The following is a 19,554-nucleotide window of genomic DNA, read 5'->3' as shown; positions in this document are numbered from 1 at the left end:
GTACAAAAGAGCGCGCACAGCTGTAAGGACTGGAACAGTGGTGAGTTTGAGGTGAAGGTGGGAGTGCATCATGGGTCGGTACTAAGTCCACTACTATTTGTAGCTGTGATGGAGGTGCTGGCTCGGAACGTAAAGGAGTGTTTACCGTGGGAGTTGTATGCAGATGATCTGGTGTTGTTTGCAGAAAGTATGAATGGACTGAAGGAGAAGATGAACAAGTGGAAGGAATGTATGGAGACAAAAGGTCTGAAGGTGAATATCGGAAAAACGAAGGTGATGGCAAGTGGTAAAGCATGTGGTGAGGTGGAAAGAACTGGGAAGTGGCCGTGTGCTGTGTGCAGGAAGGGTGTCGGAGTGAATTCCATTCAATGTACAATGTGCGCTGAGTGGGTTCATCAAAAATATAGTGTTTTGAGAGGGTCATTAACCAGTGTGGCAGCTACATTCAAGTGTAAGGTGTGCACAGAGGGAGCTGCAGATGGAGGAAATGTTGAGTTGGATCTTGGAGACGGCGTGAAGCTGGAAGGTGTGAAAACATTTTGTTAGCTCGGAGAAATGCTGAATGGAGAAGTTGGATCAGACTCGGCAACGGTTGCTGGAGTGAGATGGGCATGGAAGAAGTTTCGGGAACTGAGTGGCGTGCTGACGAGGAGGGGAGTGTCGTTGAAGCTGAAGGGAAAGGTGCATGCTGCATGTGTGAGAAGTGTTATGATTTATGGGAGCGAGACATGGGTAATGAATGTAGAGCAGCAACGAAGGCTGGAAAGGGTGGAAATGCGAATGGTTCGGTGGATGTGTGGAGTATCGTTGAGAGAGAGGAAGACAAATGATGAATTGTGAAAGATGATGGGAATAGAGCCTGTGTTGGATGCTGTGAAGAGGAACAGGTTGAGATGGTTTGGTCAAGTGTTGAGGAAGGATGCAAGTGACTGGTTGAGAAGAGTGATGGAAATGAATGTGGAAGGAAGTAGAGGATGGGGAAGACCGAGAAAGACTTGGCTAAAGATGGTCGAATAAGAAATGCGGGCAAGGGGGTTAACAAGGGGAGATGCAGAAAATAGGGCAAAATGGAGAAGATTGTCATGGGGACCACAAGGCTAACCCCCGGTCTTGCAGGGAAAATGGCCTTAAAATGCCTGTTGTTGTTGTTGTTTCAATGCAGTTGAGTTTTGAGTTAGCTGGAGTTGGAGTACAGGAAAGACAGTGGAGAAATGCTGATACCGGTTAGACCCGCAAAGTCCAAAGGCAGGAGCATGGTTTGATCCCACAGCAATGAGGCAATGAGGCATGCAGAGCCTGCTACTGACACTTGTGGAGGATCACATTACAGAGTTTGAGATTACACGAATGTGATGAGCCTTGGCAATCTTGCTCACTTCAAAAAATTCATCCTGGCACCGTGTGCTCCCAAGTTAGAAGGCCGGCTTCCAAGGCATTCATAAAGGGTGATTGCATGTTGTCCTGGATGACCTATTACCATATTAAAGATCGACATGTCACGTAAACGTTTTTGCCTGTACACCTGCATTCTTTAATTGTTCCACTTGTCAAAAACGTAAATGAACATATAAGCAAAATTGCAGTTGCAATATTATTTGAAGGAATGGGTGGGGGAGGTGTGTGGTGGTGGTTGGAGAATCATTTCCATTATTTGAAGGAATGGGTGGGGGAGGTGTGTGGTGGTGGTTGGAGAATCATTTCCTTGTGTATTTGTGTGGGGGGGGGGGGGGGGGCTTAACTTTATTTCTTTAATTAGTATGATCTCTTGCCACCTTGTGCTTGGCTTCCTTCATATGTATTTTTCAATGCTTGTACCAAACATCTTTCTGCTTTGATTAAATTTTGCTCTAAAATATATTGGTGGAATCAAAACTATATGCTTTTTAAATATAATTTGTGAAGTTCATGTCATACATATAAAGAAGTAAGTATCACCATCATCAGGTCCGTAACCATCACCCTCATCTATACAACAACAACAGGCACTTTAAGGCCATTTTCCCTGCTAGAGTGGGGGTTAGCCTTGCGGGCCCCATGACGATCTTCTCCATTTTCCCCTATTTTCTACATCTCCCCTTGTTGAGGACCCCCACGGGGTACTTCGGGCTGTACCCTGCCCATATGTAATTGTAATAGTCATGGTTCCCTTTTTGAGGCCATGTTTTATGGCCGGATGCCCTTCCTGATGCCAACCTTTTGAGTCGCCTCTTACGACACGCAGGGATACGGTGTACCTATTCTAAACCGGGGTACACACCGGAAACTGGGGTACATCACCATCATCTATACAGAGCATTAATGCTGCCGAAGTAGTTCCAAGGGCTGCAGTCTTGGTCGGGTCCCCACTCAAACTCAGCAAGTGAGGGCAGGAATTTGTAGTGTGTTCAGGTTGCCGGTGATAGCTCGCCGTATCTTCACGAGGTACACGTTTTGATCTTTAATGTCCACCAACTAATGCCGGCAGATGGGACACCCACCTTATTGTCCAGGCACACTCATTGATGAATCACTCTGCCTGCTAAACCCTGAAGTGACAGCTTATAGCTGGGTTGGGATTCAAACCCAGGCTCGACAACTTCGAGGCGAGTGTGCGTACTGTTACGTGCTCCTCCCCAAACCCCGATCACGGTGTACCTCCGATCCCCGAGAGGAGTCACGGCAGAAAGATGTGTTATTCTGTGTGTCAAAGATCAATGGTGAAACCACACCAATTGTTACCAACAAACAAGTATTGTATTAAGGACACAAGAATAACAGCACAAAAACAATATTAATCAATTGTACAACCAATATATCATTCCTATGATGGTACCATCAGTTTCGTACAATATAACTCGCTGTGCTCCAAGTGAGTGAAAAGAACATTCCCAAAGTTGATCCACGCTCCAGTGATCGTCAGAACGATGTTGTATCGAGACCAGAATCCCGGTCGGTTGACAGTCACACTGCCAAAGATGGCCAAAGGTATCCTCAAGAGGCGACTGGGAAATCACACCTTCGGGTATGGACGTTCAATGGCTCCCAATCGGCGAACCGCAAATTCCCACTCAAAATCCACATTACACACACACACCAGGTTAACGTCTGGATGCGGTGAAATGGTTGAAGCGAGGTGAAGAGCCAAGAGCGATGCGAAATCGGGCGCGAGGCAAAACGGCCAACGGGTCCGTAATCGAGACGTAACGGCACTCCAACGATTTTCTTCGGAATCAACCGCAAAACCTGTCATGCAGGTTTATCTGTCACAGCGATAACAACTCTGTCGCAGGAATCCCTTTCCCAGGAAACCCAAAGTTCACTTGTGACCCCCGTTTTCCAGCGTTTGCTCAAGACCTCAAAGCAGCTTGGCTTCTTTTCCACCTTACTCGCTCAACCTCCTTTTCCTCTTCTTCTTCCTCTTCTTCTTCGTCCGGTTCCCAATCCGGTTTCCGGTTTCTTTTTAAAACTTTTTTTTTTTTTACCTTTTGAAAACAGTTATCTCCAATTCACTTAAACGATAACAATAATAGTACATTTAACCAAAAATGTTTACAGTGGATGAGAACCACAACAACGGAAGTGACGAATCCGTAACAGTACCTAAAGGCCATCCTGTCGGTCAAAGCAAGTGTACTTGTTAATTTTTTTTGTTGTTGTTGTCTTTTTCAGTTTTGAGTTCCAAAATGACATTCCTGGAGTACTGTGCTTCTGAAAAGAGTAAGTGAAAGTATGACATTATTATTATTATTACTCCCGCCAGGGAGCAATGCATTTGTGTGTGTGTATGTGTGTGTGTGTGTGTGTGTGTGTGTGTTTGTGTGTTTGTGTGTGTGTGTGTGTGTTCGTGTGTGTGTGTGTTCGTGTGTGTGTGTTCGTGTGTGTGTGTGTTCGTGTGTGTGTGTGTTCGTGTGTGTGTGTGTTCGTGTGTGTGTGTGTGTGTGTGTGTGTGTGTGTGTGTGTGTGTGTGTGTGTGTGTGTGTGTGTGTGTGTGTGTGTTTGTGTGTGTGTGTTTGTGTGTGTGTGTGTGTGTTTGTGTGTGTGTGTTTGTGTGTGTGTGTTTGTGTGTTTGTGTGTGTTTGTGTGTGTTTGTGTGTGTGTGTTTGTGTGTGTGTGTGTGTTTGTGTTTGTGTGTGTTTGTGTGTGTGTGTGTTCGGGTGTGTGTTCGTGTGTTCGTGAACAAGATATTTGGAAAAGTTCTGAACGGATTTGGATGAAAGTTGGTGGGATGATTGCCCTTGGGATAAGGAAGAATTGGTTCGTTTTTGGTGAAGCTCAGGATATTATTCCGGATCCAGGAATTTTTTGAAGGATTTTTTTTTACCATTGGAAGATAGGACTCAGCAGCGGCCACCCACGGCAGGAGTATGCACTCTACTGAGTGGCATTCTAGTTATTATTATTATTATTATTATCAATTTATATTTGTGTCGATGTAACCAAGAAGACTTGGATTTTATTTTTTTTCATTTTCTGTTGAACATTCCTGGAAGAAGCTTTTGAGAGGTATAATTTACAAGCAACTCGACACTTCTTACCGTTCGGTTTATCTGGAAGATGAAAGCCAGGTGAAGAAGCTACCAAAATATTAATTAATATAGCTATGTTTACCAATGTCTCTTCCATCTGTGCCATAATTGGTAGTATTTGTCCTTTGTCCACCCCAAACTTAGTATCGTATGACGTCACTATGCTTTATTTCAACCATGCCCAAGTTTCTCTGATAAACCTTGTGTCCCTTTTGGTGGGTGGAATCGCAGAATACAGTAGACGCTTGAATCATTCGGCTTGTACTCCATTGGAATTGTTGAAAATTATAATTGATGAAGATTAACCCCCCTCGCTCATTACCTCCAACTCAGCCCTGCAAACATCCCAAGTTCAGCAGAGGGGATCGTAGCTCTGCTGTATTACCTTTGCATTGTGCTACAAAATATACTGCAGTATGAACTAGAACGGCACTCAGTAGAGAGCATACCTCCACCTGGTTGGCCATATCACTCAATGGTGAAGAATCACTTAAAAATTGTACTAGCTTGATCCAGATCTGGATCGTCACCAAAATTGAATCGATTCTTCCTTGTCTCACACACACACACAACCTGTCCAACAATTTTCGTCCAAATCCGTCCGCAATTTATTGAGATATCCTGCTATGTATCATTTTTGGCCCTATTTCCCAACGGTGAACAATCACTTTAAAAATTCTAGTAGCCGGATCCGAATGCGGATCTTCACCAAAATCTAATCATTTTGTCCTTGTCACATACGATAAATCTCTGCCAAATTTCGTCCGAATCCATCCACAACTTTTTGAGATATTTTGTTCACAAACGGGCAGACAGACAGACAGGTGAAGTTCAGTTCAGTTCTGCAGGCCAAGTTCAGCATTTATTATGTAACTTGTTGGGTAACTCAATCAAGATCAGGTTACTTGGATTTTAGCAAAGCATCAAGAAAATAGTTACCTCCGCCACCGAAGGTGGATGGAGATTGTTTTCACCCCTGTCTGTTTCTTTGTCTGTTTGTGAACAAGATACCTGAAAAAGTTTTGGGTGGCTTCAGAAGAAATTTAGCAGGGAGGTAGTGTATGTGACAAGGATGAAATGATTCGATTTTGGTGACGATCCGGATTCGGATCTGGCTAGTAGAATTGTTTCAGTGAATCTTTACCATTGGGAGATAGGGCCAAAAACGATACATACAGGATATCTCAAAGTTATGGACGGATTTGGACGAAACTTGGTGGAGAGGATGTGTGTGTGACGAGGACTAATATATAAAATGTTGGTGAAGATCTGAACATGGATTCGGATACGATAATTATTTAGTTTTTAAGTGATGCGTCATTGAGAGCTGGGGCTAAACTGATATGACATGATTGAAAAAGTTATGGACGAGTTATGACTAAACTTTGTGGACGAGTTGGTTCGGTGACGAGAACAAGCCAATTAGATTTTGGTTCAGGTCCGAATACAGATCCGGCCTATCAGTGGGATGGATACAAAACATAAACTGTTCAGCCTGGTGGAGGTATGTGCTATACCGACTGCCGTTCTAGTTATAAACTAAGATCAAGTCTTCAATATGCAAAGGCATAAAGATATGAACATAGTTGAAAGGAGGGAAACGCATCAACAGCAAGGTAGAGGTGAGGGGAACGAGAACGAGAATGAGGATGAGAAATGAGAAGAATGACTTGGGCCAGAAATAATACATAATGCAGTTGTAGAAATGAATTAACCCGAGTGTGCAATAAGGCAATGCCGGGCCAAATGTGCTCATTTCCTTTAGGTTGTACACGATTGTGCGATCACTCTTAGACTGTGAACGCGTTGTATATTTTAATATCTATTATGCATTCGGAATACACAACACACACAACATGCATTTTAAGGCCATTTTCCCTGCTAGAGCGGGGGTTAGCCTTGCGGTCCCCATGACGATCTTCTCCATTTTGCCCTATTTTCTGCATCTCTCCTTGTTAACCCCCTAGCCCGCATTTCTTCTTCCACCATCTTTAGCCAAGTCTTTCTTGGTCTTCCCCGTCCTCTACTTCCTTCTACATTCATTTCCGTCACTCTTCTCAACCAGTCACTTTCATCCTCCTCAACACATGACCAAACCATCTCAACCTGTTCCTCTTCACAGCATCAATCACAGGCTCTATTCACATCATCTTTCGCAATTCATAATTTGTCTTCCTCTCTCTCAACGATACTCCGCACATCCATCGAACCATTCGCATTTCCACCCTTTCCAGCCTTCGTGGCTGCTCTACGTTCATTACCCATGTCTCGCTCCCATAAATCATAACACTTCTCACATGCAGCATACACCTTTCCTGGAATGCATTCGCATTCGGAATAAATAAATTAAAATACAGGAGGTTCGCTTGACAGGAGGGAGGACAGGTTGTCCTGTGGACGACTCTATTAAGACAGAGGGTCCACGGATGGAATCGAGCTTAATGAGGCGTTTCCAATTCAATGGCGGATCATACACGTGCGGGGGGGTTTGGGGGAGAATGCCGCGGCTTACCTGACGGTCCGATGATGTCTTCGCCTGCAAATCAACCTCCAAACTTTCAGCCACGAACCAAGCTCAGCCCTTCACCCCTCTTCCTCTCCACCTATGAGGGGGCATCCAACATAAGAAGCTTGATTGCCTAAAGCACAATTATTTATTGTTTCAACATCAATTTATTTAATAGGATTTAAGGATCATTGTGGAGCTGACAAACGCACCACAGGATGGTTGGACGAGACAAACACAGCTGTTGAGCTTGAGGGGAGTGCCGTCACCTCCCAGGGTACACTGAGTACCAGCGACATCACAACAATGTTGCCATCTTTCTCATGGCACTCATCGGGGCTTTTCCCAAGGAGGAATTTCCTTCTCCCCTTGAATGCCCTTCTATGGAAATTGTATTGATCTATCCTTTCAAATGCTGAACATCAAGCAAGGAAGCGGCACACACCATTTTAAAAGTATTTGGTACGACTCGGCCGGGGTTTGAACCATCGATCTTCTCGACTCGAACAGACAAACGGTGCTCATAACTTCCTAAATATATTTGCAGGCATCATCGAATCATTTTCCGAAAGGCAAGATTTGAAATTAGCAGAATTCTTAATCCACGGTGAATGAGGCGTCGGTCTTGGCTTGCGCCTTTCAGGTTCAAAGTTCAATGCAAACGTTGTTTGCCAAATCAAAAATCAGTCTCACAACAGGTTATACTTCAATCCTGGCAAAATTTGGCTCACCCTGTCATTCAATAAGGATTTGACATGATCATCATTATTCTTACCATTAATTATAAACTTTGTTCCACTTTGGAGCAAGTCTCTTCAACTCACTGACTGAATTGGCCTGTCTGTAATGTGGTTGATGGAGAAAGGCCTGTTCAATTTTAGATTCTTCATAACACCACTTTGTTTTTATTGGACATATCAGACAATGTTGAATTCTATAGTGTGAATGTATAGAAATGACTGAGAATGTACCCTTCATGCTTTACAGAGATGACAACCTGGTCCTTTTATTGGCCTTGCTGACTTTGTGTTCCCTCCCGCACCCCATGTCTCCTTCAAGGTTCCTTGGTATGGTATTGCCATGTTCTGTGTGAAAATCAAACCACACCAATTAGCTCTGCTTCAGAGTGTGAAACCCAGGAAAACGGGCAGCAAACTGAAGAAGACACAGCATTGGGAGAGACATCATCAGATGTTGGGCCAAAGCTCCATCGGTCAAGAATACCTCGGCGCTTGCTTCCTGATCGACAAAAAGCAGCCAGAAACCGTTACAATAAAGAGCTCCTTCAACAAGTGCTGCAGAAGCATGTGGCCGATTCTCACCTGCGTGATGTGTTGACTGGATGCAAATTCTCCCGCTTTCTCAGGACTTACAAGGAACACAACGCCTCTTACCGTTCAGTTTACCTGGAAGATGAAGGCCAGGTGGGGAACCTACCACAATATTAATTAATATAGCTGTACTTGCCAATGTCTATTCCATCTGTGCCATTAACTGTTTGTCATGTGTAGTTGAGACATTTTCAACATGGATTAACATAAGAACATGGAGCATGAAGAGATAAAGTAAATGATGCATATGTTAAGACTGGTTACCGCCTATAACAGTACGCCTCTTCTTGGTCATCTCCCATGCAATTCCCCCCCCCCCCCCCCCCCCGGTCCATCTTCAAAAAGGAAAAATAAAATCACACCCATGTCCGAAGGAAGCGATTCAATTTGACATTTTTATATGAAATAGGCAAAGCCTAGAGGCGAACGAAACTCTTTAGAACTGCCCATTAGAACTGCCCATTAGAACTGCCCATTAGAACTGCCCATTAGAACTGCCCATTAGAACTGCCCATTGGAACTACCCATTGGAACTGCCCATTAGAACTGCCCATTAGAACTGCCCATTAGAACTGCCCATTCGAACTACCCATTCGAACTGCCCATTCGAACTGCCCATTGGAACTGCCCATTGGAACTGCCCATTGGAACTGCCCATTAGAACTGCCCATTAGAACTGCCCATTAGAACTGCCCATTCGAACTACCCATTCGAACTACCCATTCGAACTACCCATTCGAACTGCCCATTGGAACTGCCCATTGGAACTGCCCATTGGAACTGCCCATTGGAATTGGCCCTTTGGAATTGGCCCCTTGGAATTTGCCCCTTGGAGTTGGCCCCTTGGAGTTGGCCCCTTGGAGTTGGCCCCTTGGAGTTGGCCCCTTGGAGTTGGCCCCTTGGAGTTGGCCCCTTGGAATTGGCCCTGACTGACATTGACATGACATACTGATTGAGACACTGACTGACACACTGACACTGCGTTTGGTTAAAGGGTAGTTGGTGGCAAGCTATTGGTTCTCCATTTCCCGCCCCTCCCATTCTCCTCCACCCCCATCACCGCGCCTCTGCGATGCAACCGGGATGTCGAGCCAGCACTCAAATAAAGTTTTCCAGTTCATCTTCCTCTATTTTGCTTATTTTGACATGACGTCATTTAATTGCATATTGCTACCTTGTCTTGCATTGATGTTACTCAAAGTAATTAAATTTGAAATTGTGGTGAATATGGTCTTGTATTGGTCTTTGAAGGTGTTGTCCACCTTCCTTTTGAGTTTTCTTTCTACTCTTGGGCCAATTTCCAACATGGGTGTGTGCTTTGTAGGTAGGGTGTATCTTTTGAGACCATGCCAACACCCTTTTGGAGTGGACCCAAGGCATCCTTTGTCCCATCTACTCTCTACTCACCTTTACAAACTAGAACGGCACTCAGAGAGCATACCTCCCCCTCGTTGGCCATATCACTCAATGGTGAAGAATCACTTAAAAACTTATACTAGCTGGATCCGGATCTGGATCTTCACCAAAATTGAATCGAATCTTCCTTGTCACACACACAACCGATCCACCAAGTTTCGTCTAAATCCGCCCATAACTTTTTGAGATATCCTGCTATGTATCGTTTTTGGCCCTATCTCCCAATGGCGAAGAATCACTTTAAAAAATTCTCGTAGCTGGATCCGAATCTGCATCTTCACCAATACCTAATCATTTTGTTGTTGTCACATATGCTACATCTCTGCCAGATTTCGTCCAAATCCATCCACAACTTTTTGAGATATTTTGTTCAAAAACGAAAAGACAAACGGACAGACTGGGGTGAAAACACAACCTCCATCCACCTTTGGTGGCGGAGGTAATAAGACACCCAGTATCCCATGGTTCCTTTCAAGAAGCGCAGGCAATGGTGTAATCGTACCATGGCCAAATCCATAAGTTCAGTTAATATGCAAGGTGTGGAGGAAATTAAATTCTGGCCCTAATTTATCCATCACAAAATGTAGTCATTTTGCCAGGAGTTCATGGTGACTGAGAGATGTAATGGAAACGCATTTCCTATTTATTTTCCCCCATATTTGCTAAAATAGCACCGCTTGTAGAAAAAGAAAAAAAAAGTTACCCCAAACATCAGCTTAATATTTGTAGTCTTGTAGGCTGCTACTTAAAAATAGGTCTCACCTTAGCCTTCCTTGGAGGAGCCACTTCAGATGCGACTCACCTTGGCTCAAAGGACAGATACATCCGTGCAGTACCCAATGAGGACAGCCCTTTCTGTGGAGTGATTGAAATGGTTTACACTTAAATTTTTGCCCTTTGCTGTTCGTAGCTCGGGATAGTTGGCACACTTTTCTTCGTTTCAAAAACACCCAATATTTTCGTGCAGCCGAAGTATTATCAGGTAATCGTGCACTTCAGCTGCAAGAAATGCGTTCCAACAGTCTTTCAGTGCTACCAAGGATTCAAACAAAGTAGTTTATTATCTGTTTATTTATTTATTTTGCTGCTACCTGAGGCTTGCGAATACCTCTATGAAAAGCCCATATCCTTGTCCTTACTTTGTGCAGGTGAAGGAATTGGTATTGTACATAAAGAAACTGTACCAAGAACTCGTCGATACCAGTCCACCACATTCGTCCCTCGTCTATGTTAACGTCGCTGAGGAAATGCAGTTTTTCATCGATGTCCTGCTACCCGAGGTAACAAACAAGGCCAACATAAATGTGGTAGATATAAATAACTGTTCAACAATTGTACATATTAAACCTCATCGATGTGGTTTTGATTAATTTATCTGCGATATAAATGGTGGTGGTTCGGCTAAGTGACTGCAAAAGTCAAGGCCCTGATTCTGGGTGCAGTTCCACTTTTCACTTTTGTTGAGGGCTGAGGCCTAGGACAACCATATTTTGATTTGGAGAATCCTGTGAAACCCCCTGCTTTTTCCAGAAAGACTTTTACAAGCATTGTGAATATGGTGTGAACATTCTTGATCGTGTTTGAATAATTTGAGCAATGGTTTTCTTTTACGAAATTAAAATATCATGGTGGCCTTCCTTGAGGTTTTATCGAATAACATGATACCACGTTGTAGTTTGGTTCGGTTTGATTTATTCTTTCCCTTGATGATCACATGGGGGAACAGCTGCTGGTTGATGCACTTTGTCTTCTACTTTGACAGGCACTCGTCTGTGCATTCATTTGTTTGGAAAACATCTCTCGGAGCGAAGCGGAGAAAAAGTTTATCCAAGGTCCAAAACAGAGCAGAAGGTACGAATCGTTTAAATTGTGCATCGCACGTGTTTACTTGTAGTTACGACATATTTATTGTTGGGCCAAATATTATTATTAGCCCCCGTTGCGCTTGGTCCGAAACGGGGGCTTATGGATTGGGTCTTGTCCATGCATGCGACCGCAACCATATCTCGGACATGTATGGCCCAATTTTGGTCATACTTGGCACAAAGACAATACATGATGGTATACATCTGAATATCATTTTGTTTTGTGATGCGATCAAAGATGGCCGACTGGCAGCCATTTAGGTTGTAAAAAAAAAAAAAAAACCCTCCCGATGTTCAACCCGTCCTCAACCATTTCTCAGAATTGTATTTACCAATGTTGTTCAAATTTGGCAGCTAGGTTATGAACAATGGCTTGCATATGTAAGCCCTTTTCTTTCGAGACCAGATCCAAGATGGCTGAATGGCGGCGATTTTGTTACATAAACATGTCCCCAACTATTTCTCAGACATGCATGGTCCAATTTTGTTCAAACTTGGCACAAGCACAGTACGTAATGGCAAACACGTGCACCTCACTTTATTTTGCAATCTGATCAAAGATGACTGGAAGACTGGTGACCATTTTAGTTGAAAAACACCTGGTATTGAACACGTCCTCAACCATTTCTCGGACATCCATTTACCGATCTTTTTCAATCTTGGCACACAGATAATTAATGAATGATGGCTTACATATGCTTTTTTTTTCTTCTTTTTTTTCTTTTTTTTCTGAGATCAGATCCAAGATGGCCGACTGGCAGCCTTTAACTATGTACATCAAAATTGCTAAAATCACAGGAGCTGACATTATATGTCTTTTTCTTCTTTTTATTATTCTGTTACTACATATTTATTGTGGTCATTTCCAATGGAGGTCAGTAGATTGATCTGTAACGAAATTGATAAAGCTGATAAAAGGAAGAAAGCCGAAAAGATTTTCCAAAAAGACATAGATTAAAACTGTCAAGAAAGATATGTTTGATGAGTTTGAAAGATATGATGAGTTTGGGTTTGCATGAAACTGACACAATTATCCCATGTAAAAATAAATAAATAAAAATGGATCGACAGGTGGAGGAATGCCATAATTTGACTTATCTCCCCAACAAAGTGGAACATGGTCATAGACGTTTGTCGTTGCTGTCGTTATCATTATATTGTTATCATTTTATTGAGACCAAAACCAAATATAGTTGGGTTCCCTGATCCAAGATAAAATTGCGTGATTTGGAAGGTTTATTTTGCTCCTGAACCAATATGGTGCCATCATATCACAACTTTGTGACACAACGTTGACTTTACCGGGCCGACGTGGTGTGGGGCTGACCGGGCCGACGTGGTGTGGTGCTGACCGGGCCGACATGGTGTGGTGCTGACCAGGCCGACGTGGTGTGGTGCTGACCGGGCCGGCGTGGTGTGGTGCTGACCGGGCCGCCGTGGTGTGGTGCTGGCCGGGCCGCCGTGGTGTGGTGCTGACCGGGCCGCCGTGGTGTGGTGCTGACCGGGCCGCCGTGGTGTGGTGCTGACCGGGCCGCCGTGGTGTGGTGCTGACCGGGCCGCCGTGGTGTGGTGCTGACCGGGCCGCCGTGGTGTGGTGCTGACTGGGCCGCCATGGTGTGGTGCTGACATGGCTGACGTGGTGTGGTGCTGACCGGGCCACCGTGGTGTGGTGCTGACCGGGCCGCCGTGGTGTGGTGCTGACATGGCCGATGTGGTGTGGTGCTGACCGGGCCGACATGGTGTGGTGCTGACCGGGCCGACGTGGTGTGTTGCTGACCGGGCCGACGTGGTGTGTTGCTGACCGGGCCGACGTGGTGTGGTGCTGACCGGGCCGACGTGGTGTGGTGCTGACCGGGCCGACGTGGTGTGGTGCTGACCGGGCCGACGTGGTGTGGTGCTGACCGGGCCGACGTGGTGTGGTGCTGACCGGGCCGACGTGGTGTGGTGCTGACCGGGCCGACGTGGTGTGGTGCTGACTCGGCCGACGTGGTGTGGTGCTGACCCGGCCGACGTGGTGTGGTGCTGACCCGGCCGACGTGGTGTGGTGCTGACCGGGCCGCCGTGGTGTGGTGCTGACCGGGCCGCCGTGGTGTGGTGCTGACCGGGTCGCCGTGGCGTGGTGCTGACCGGGTCGCCGTGGCGTGGTGCTGACCGGGTCGCCGTGGCGTGGTGCTGACCGGGCCGCCGTGGCGTGGTGCTGACCGGGCCGCCGTGGCGTGGTGTTGACCAGGCCGCCGTGGCGTGGTGCTGACGGGGCCCCCGCAGCCGTGATGCTGATGCCACCCTCCCCCCCCCCCCCCCACCCCCCACCCCCCCCACCCCCCCCCCCCCCCCCCCCCCACCCGCCTCCCCCAGAATTTCCATGTTTTAAACGTTTCCCAGTGTATACCCTGGATTAGAATAAGTACACCGTATCCCTGCGTGTCGTAAGAGACGACTAAGAGGGTTGGCGTCAGGAAGGGCATCCAGCCATAAAAACATTGCCTCAAAAAGAGAACCATGACAATTACAACTACATATGGGCAGGGTACAGCCCGAAGTGGGGATCGGTTTCTGAGGTTTGGGACATGGAATGTAGGGACAATGACAGGGAGATCAGGAGAAGTGGTGGAAGTATTGCTCAGAAGAAGAGTGGACATATGTTGTGTGCCAGAGATGAGATGGAAGGGAAGTGGTGTGAGAATGGTGAAGGGTAGGCAGGGACAGAAATACAAGTTTGTGTGGCAAGGGTGCCTGGAGGACGTGAATGGTGTTGGTGCCCTGTTTTCTGAGGAGTTTGTAGACAGTGTGGTGAGTGTGACGAGAGTGAGTGATAGGTTGATGATGGTGAAAATGATGATTGGAAAGCTCTTGGTGAACGTCATCTTGGGATATGCTCCGCAGGTTGGTCGGAGCGATGAAGAGGACAAGTTCTGGTGTGCGATAGAGAAGCTGATGGAAAACGTGAAAGATGAGGAAGTTGTTGTGGTAGGGGGAGACCTAAATGGACATGTGGGAAGGAGTATGGATGGTTTTGAGGGAGTTCATGGGGGTTATGGATATGGTGTGAGAAATGGAGAAGGTGAAAGGATTTTGGAGTTTGCTGATGGAGCTGATTTGTTGATTTGTAATACTCAGTTCCAGAAAGAGGATAATAAGCTTGTTACATACACGTCAGGTGGGTCGTCGACAACCGTTGACTACCTGATGGTGCGTAGGCGAGATAGGGGGCACCTCCAGGACACAAAGGTGAATCCCGGGGGAGGAGGCTGTTTCACAGCACCACTTGGTTGTCTGCGACATAAGGGTGAAAGGTGCGAGGAGAGCTCGGCGGGTGAAGTACCAACCGAGAATGAAGGTGTGGAGGTTGAAAGAGGTGAGAGTAAGGGAGGCATTAAAAGAGAGACTGAGTAGGGTAGAGGATGATGTGGTTGAGCTTGAAAGTGGTTGGATGTCAATGAAAGCTAGTCTGTTGGGAGCCGTTGGTGAGGTATGTGGATGGACAAAAGGACCACCGAGGCACTCGGAAACATGGTGGTGGGATGATGAAGTTGGAAAGAGGATTGACGAGGAGAGGAAGAAGTTCAACGAGTGGTAGAAGGCGAAGGGTACGGGAGCAGAAACAGCAGAGCATGAAAGTTATAAGGCAGCCAAGAAGGCTGCAAAGAAAGAGGTAGCAAAGGCGCAGGAGGCATGAAGGAAAATGTTCGGAGAACGCTTGGATTCGGAAGAGGGTCAGAGAGCAGTATTCAGGATTGCAAAGCAGATAGCAAAAGAGAAGTGTGATGTGATGGGGGTGAGTTGCTTGAAGGATGAAGTGGGACAAATCGTTGTGGACCCAGATGGAATTAAAGGAAGATGGAAGAGATGTATGGAAATACTGTTGAATACAGAGAATGAATGGGATGGCAACATAGAGAGTAACCCTGTTTTAGGACCGGCAGAGAAGATAACTGAGAAGGAAGTTGAGGAAGCGATAAAAGCAATGAAGAGTAGAAAAGCGGGAGGGCCGACGGGAGTTGTGGGAGATATATTGAAGGCAGCAGGAAGTTGGGGTGGAAAGAGAATGACAGAGATCTGTAATCTGGTGGTGAAAGAAGGCCGCATTCCAGTGGATGGGGAACTGAGTACCCTCGTCCCTCTATACAAGCGGAAAGGTGACCCTCTTGAGTGTGGCTCGTACCGAGCGATAAAGTTATTGGAGCATGGAATGAAGGTATTGGAAAGGGTGTTGGAGAAGAGGATGAGGAAGAAAGTGAAGATCCAAGAAATGCAGTTTGGATTCATGCCAGGAAGAGGAACGACAGACGCGCTTTTCATTGTGAGGCAGTTGCAGGAGAAGTACATGGAGAAGAGGAAGAAGTTGTTTCTTGGGTTTGTTGATCTGGAGAATGCATTCGATCGGGTTCCACGCAAAGTATTGACATGGGCATTGAGGAAGTTAGGAGTGGAGGAATGGTTGATCAGAGTAGTGATGGCAATGTACAAAAGAGCGCGCACAGCTGTAAGGACGAAGGACGGGAACAGTGGTGAGTTTGAGGTGAAGGTGGGAGTGCATCAGGGGTCGGTACTAAGTCCACTACTATTTGTAGCTGTGATGGAGGTGCTGGCTCAGAACGTAAAGGAGGGTTTACCGTGGGAGTTGTTGTATGCAGATGATCTGGTGTTGATTGCGGAAAGTATGGATGGACTGAAGGAAAAGATGAACACGTGGAAGGAATGTATGGAGACAAAAGGTCTGAAGGTGAATATCGGAAAGACGAAGGGTGATGGCAAGTGGTAAAGCATGTGGTGAGGTGGAAAGAACTGGGAAGTGGCCCTGTGCTGTGTGTAGGAAGGGTGTCGGAGTGAACTCCATTCAGTGTACAATGTGCGCTGAGTGGGTTCATCAAAAATGTAGTGGTCTGAGAGGGTCATTAACCAGTGTGGCAGCTACATTCAAATGTAAGGTGTGCACAGAGGGAGCTGCAGATGGAGGAAATGTTGAGTTGGATCTTGGAGACGGCGTGAAGTTGGAAGGTGTGAAAACATTTTGCTACCTCGGAGACATGCTGAATGGAGGAGGTGGATCAGACTCGGCAACGGTTGCTCGAGTGAGATGTGCATGGAAGAAGTTTCGGGAATTGAGTGGCGTGCTGATGAGAAGGGGAGTGTCGTTGAGAGAGAGGAAGACAAATGATGAATTGCGAAAGATGATGGGAATAGAGCCTGTGATTGCTGTGAAGAGGAACAGGTTGAGATGGTTTGGTCATGTGTTGAGGAAGGATGAAAGTGACTGGTTGAGAAGAGTGATGGAAATGAATGTAGAAGGAAGTAGAGGATGGGGAAGACCGAGAAAGACTTGGCTAAAGATGGTGGAAGAAGAAATGCGGGCAAGGGGATTAACAAGGAGAGATGTAGAAAATAGGGCAAAATGGAGAAAATTGTCATGGGGACCGCAAGGCTAACCCCTGCTCTCGCAGGGAAAATGGCCTTTAAAATGCATGTTGTTGTGTTGTATGCTGCTAAGCTGCCTGCCTAAAATATCAGGTTGGGCTGACGAGATTTGAGCCAAAGGAGTTCCCTGGCCAACCCCATGAGGTGGGAATAATTGTAGCTGTCAAAGAACAACAACAAGGGTTGTCTAAGAACACCAACAACAACAAGGGCTGGCAGGATTGCCTAGACTCGAGGTATGCACATTCACCTCTAAGCTGTCTCGCCTGGGATTGATTCCCGAACCAGCTAGAATCTGTCAACCCTGGTGGTGATTCATCACAGGCAGGGTGATTCATCAATGTGTGTCGTCCTTTGGATGGATGTTAAGTTGGCATCCCGTCTGCCAGCATTCGTTGGTGGACGTTATAGATCCCTTGGTGTCCTTCACGAAGAGTAGGTCTGCTTTTGCGATAACGATAACCAAATTCCTGCCCTAACTACTTGAACATCAGGCCTGGCCAGCTGGTTTGTGAAGACTTGGGCCAAGAACTGACCCTGGCCGACACCACAAGAAAAAGTGGGTTAATAGTGGCCATGAAAGAAGAAGAAGAAATAACCACAGCAATTTTATTCTTCCCTAATTAATATTTGTGAGCACAAGTAACGATAATTTTTGTTTGTTTATATTGTTTTGTTTTTAAACTCATGACCTTTCAGTTGTTTGGACAAATTAATTGTTGCCTTAACTTTGTACATTTTACCTTACTTCTATTTTAAACATTCCTCCTTCCATCCCTCCCAGACTGAATTGCGATTTTTAGCTCACCTGGAACGAAGTTCAGAGGAGCGAATGCGATGGCGCGTCGTCAGTCCGTCAGTCCGTCAGTCCATAAACATTTGAAACTTCTTCAAAACCGCTGATGGGATTGCGACCAAATTTGGCACAAATGATACTTGTTGTGTTGTGACTAAAGTTTGTTCACGGCATTAAAAATATTGGGGTCTAAGGGGTTTTACCGGGGGTCTAAGTGGATCCAGGTTTGACCCCCCCTCCTCTCCCGCCTCCAAAAATAGGAATTTGCTTTTTTCTCTGAAACTACACACAATATTTCGATGAAACTTGACCACAACCTTCATCACCCGTGATGTACCGAAGTTTGTTCACGGCACGAAGAAAATCGAACTTTAAAGGGGTCTATGTGTGTCAGTGGGTCCAGGTTTGACCCCCCAAAATAGGTATGTTTGTTTGTCTAAAGTCTTATGATTATGTTAGTACGATTCGACATGCTGCCCTGTCTTCTATAAACCATCCAAATTGGTTTAAAATACCTTTAGTCAGTGTCGTATGCTGTTTATTCTACCAGGTGAGCACCAGGGGTATTGCACCTATGTTTGTATAATCCAATTTTGAGAAAGCAAATGTTCAATATAAAATGGAAAGTAGCTTTTTTATTTGGCCTCTTGAATATTGCTTTGTAATCTTCATCAAACTACTTTGGCTGCTGAGTTCTTGACAATATCCTGAGGGCATTACATTGATAATAATTTTGTGATTTAGTGGGGTAGAGAGGATAAATTCCCATGTTTTACTTTAGTTTTGTCTTTCTTTCAGGTTTTATGAAGAATTCAGGATTGGCATGCTGGATCTATTGAAAGATGCACACCATACAACATAAACACTGCGAACGAAAGGCCTGCAGCATCAAGATGCACAAACGGAATATTTCTCTCATGATCTCCCACAATGCAATACCAGGTGTTTATTATTTAATCTGCTAGCTCTTGTTAGAAGGCTAATTCCCTCCTGTACTATAAAAATAACGTTTACAAAGGAAAACCAAAGCGGAGCTGTTGTATCATAGGCTTAGGAAGAATACTGACATTTGTGACGTGTAAATGAGTAGCTCGAGGTTTGCTCTTAAATTTCGAAGTCGTGACACACTTGCGCTACAGTACTAAAAAAAAAAGCTAAATGAAATCGCGTTGCAGAGAGATTGCGCTACAGACGAGCCTTTTGTCTTCTCACATGGCATAGAAGTTCTAATCATGTAAAAGAATGTTTATTTTTTCTATTTATATTTGGCAGCGAAAGAAATGCTACCTGGATACCTGCCTTTGCATTTTGTAAATAACTCGTAAGCATCCTGTATTTCATTGAACGATGGTTGAGAAAAATGGAAAGCAATAAGATGTCCATATTATTAAATTCAGATTTCTTTTGAGTGAATCCATCGTAATTTGTCTATCATTTAAATGTTCGGTGCAGTCCTTTATGCCATTGTCGATGCCAAATCTGTGATGTCATAATCATCCAGATAGTATGAAAGTCTCACTGCATTGTCATTAAAAAATATATATATATATTTTTGAACAAGATAAAAAATATTCAAGCCGTGTGTATGTTTATATCTACTGTATATACCACAACCAGGACAAAGACGTTAGTTGACCTCGGTTTTCTTTAAATAAGAATTATGAGCCAGGGATCCGAACGAGAACTCGAACAGACCCTAACATCCGTAGAAATTGGCTCA

General features: G+C 45.2%; 1 protein-coding gene across 1 annotated transcript in view; it reads left to right on the top strand.

Moving 5' to 3' along the window:
- PWWP3A (PWWP domain containing 3A, DNA repair factor) overlaps positions 1-19,247 on the top strand; it is a 68,479-nt gene extending 49,232 nt beyond the window's left edge. Inside the window, exons 8-12 of the mRNA XM_068130702.2 lie at positions 3,649-3,696; positions 8,071-8,435; positions 10,907-11,038; positions 11,521-11,609; positions 18,633-19,247. Of these exons, the coding sequence (XP_067986803.2) occupies positions 3,649-3,696; positions 8,071-8,435; positions 10,907-11,038; positions 11,521-11,609; positions 18,633-18,696 (698 nt within the window). The 3' untranslated portion in view covers positions 18,697-19,247. The remainder of the gene's footprint in view (positions 1-3,648; positions 3,697-8,070; positions 8,436-10,906; positions 11,039-11,520; positions 11,610-18,632) is intronic.
- Positions 19,248-19,554: the final 307 nt, after the last annotated feature.

This window comes from Myxine glutinosa, chromosome 11 (genome assembly GCF_964187855.1).
Source record: "Myxine glutinosa chromosome 11, kmMyxGlut1.1, whole genome shotgun sequence".
Classification (NCBI taxonomy): domain Eukaryota; kingdom Metazoa; phylum Chordata; class Myxini; order Myxiniformes; family Myxinidae; genus Myxine; species Myxine glutinosa.
This window is presented reverse-complemented; position numbering and strand designations above follow the sequence as displayed.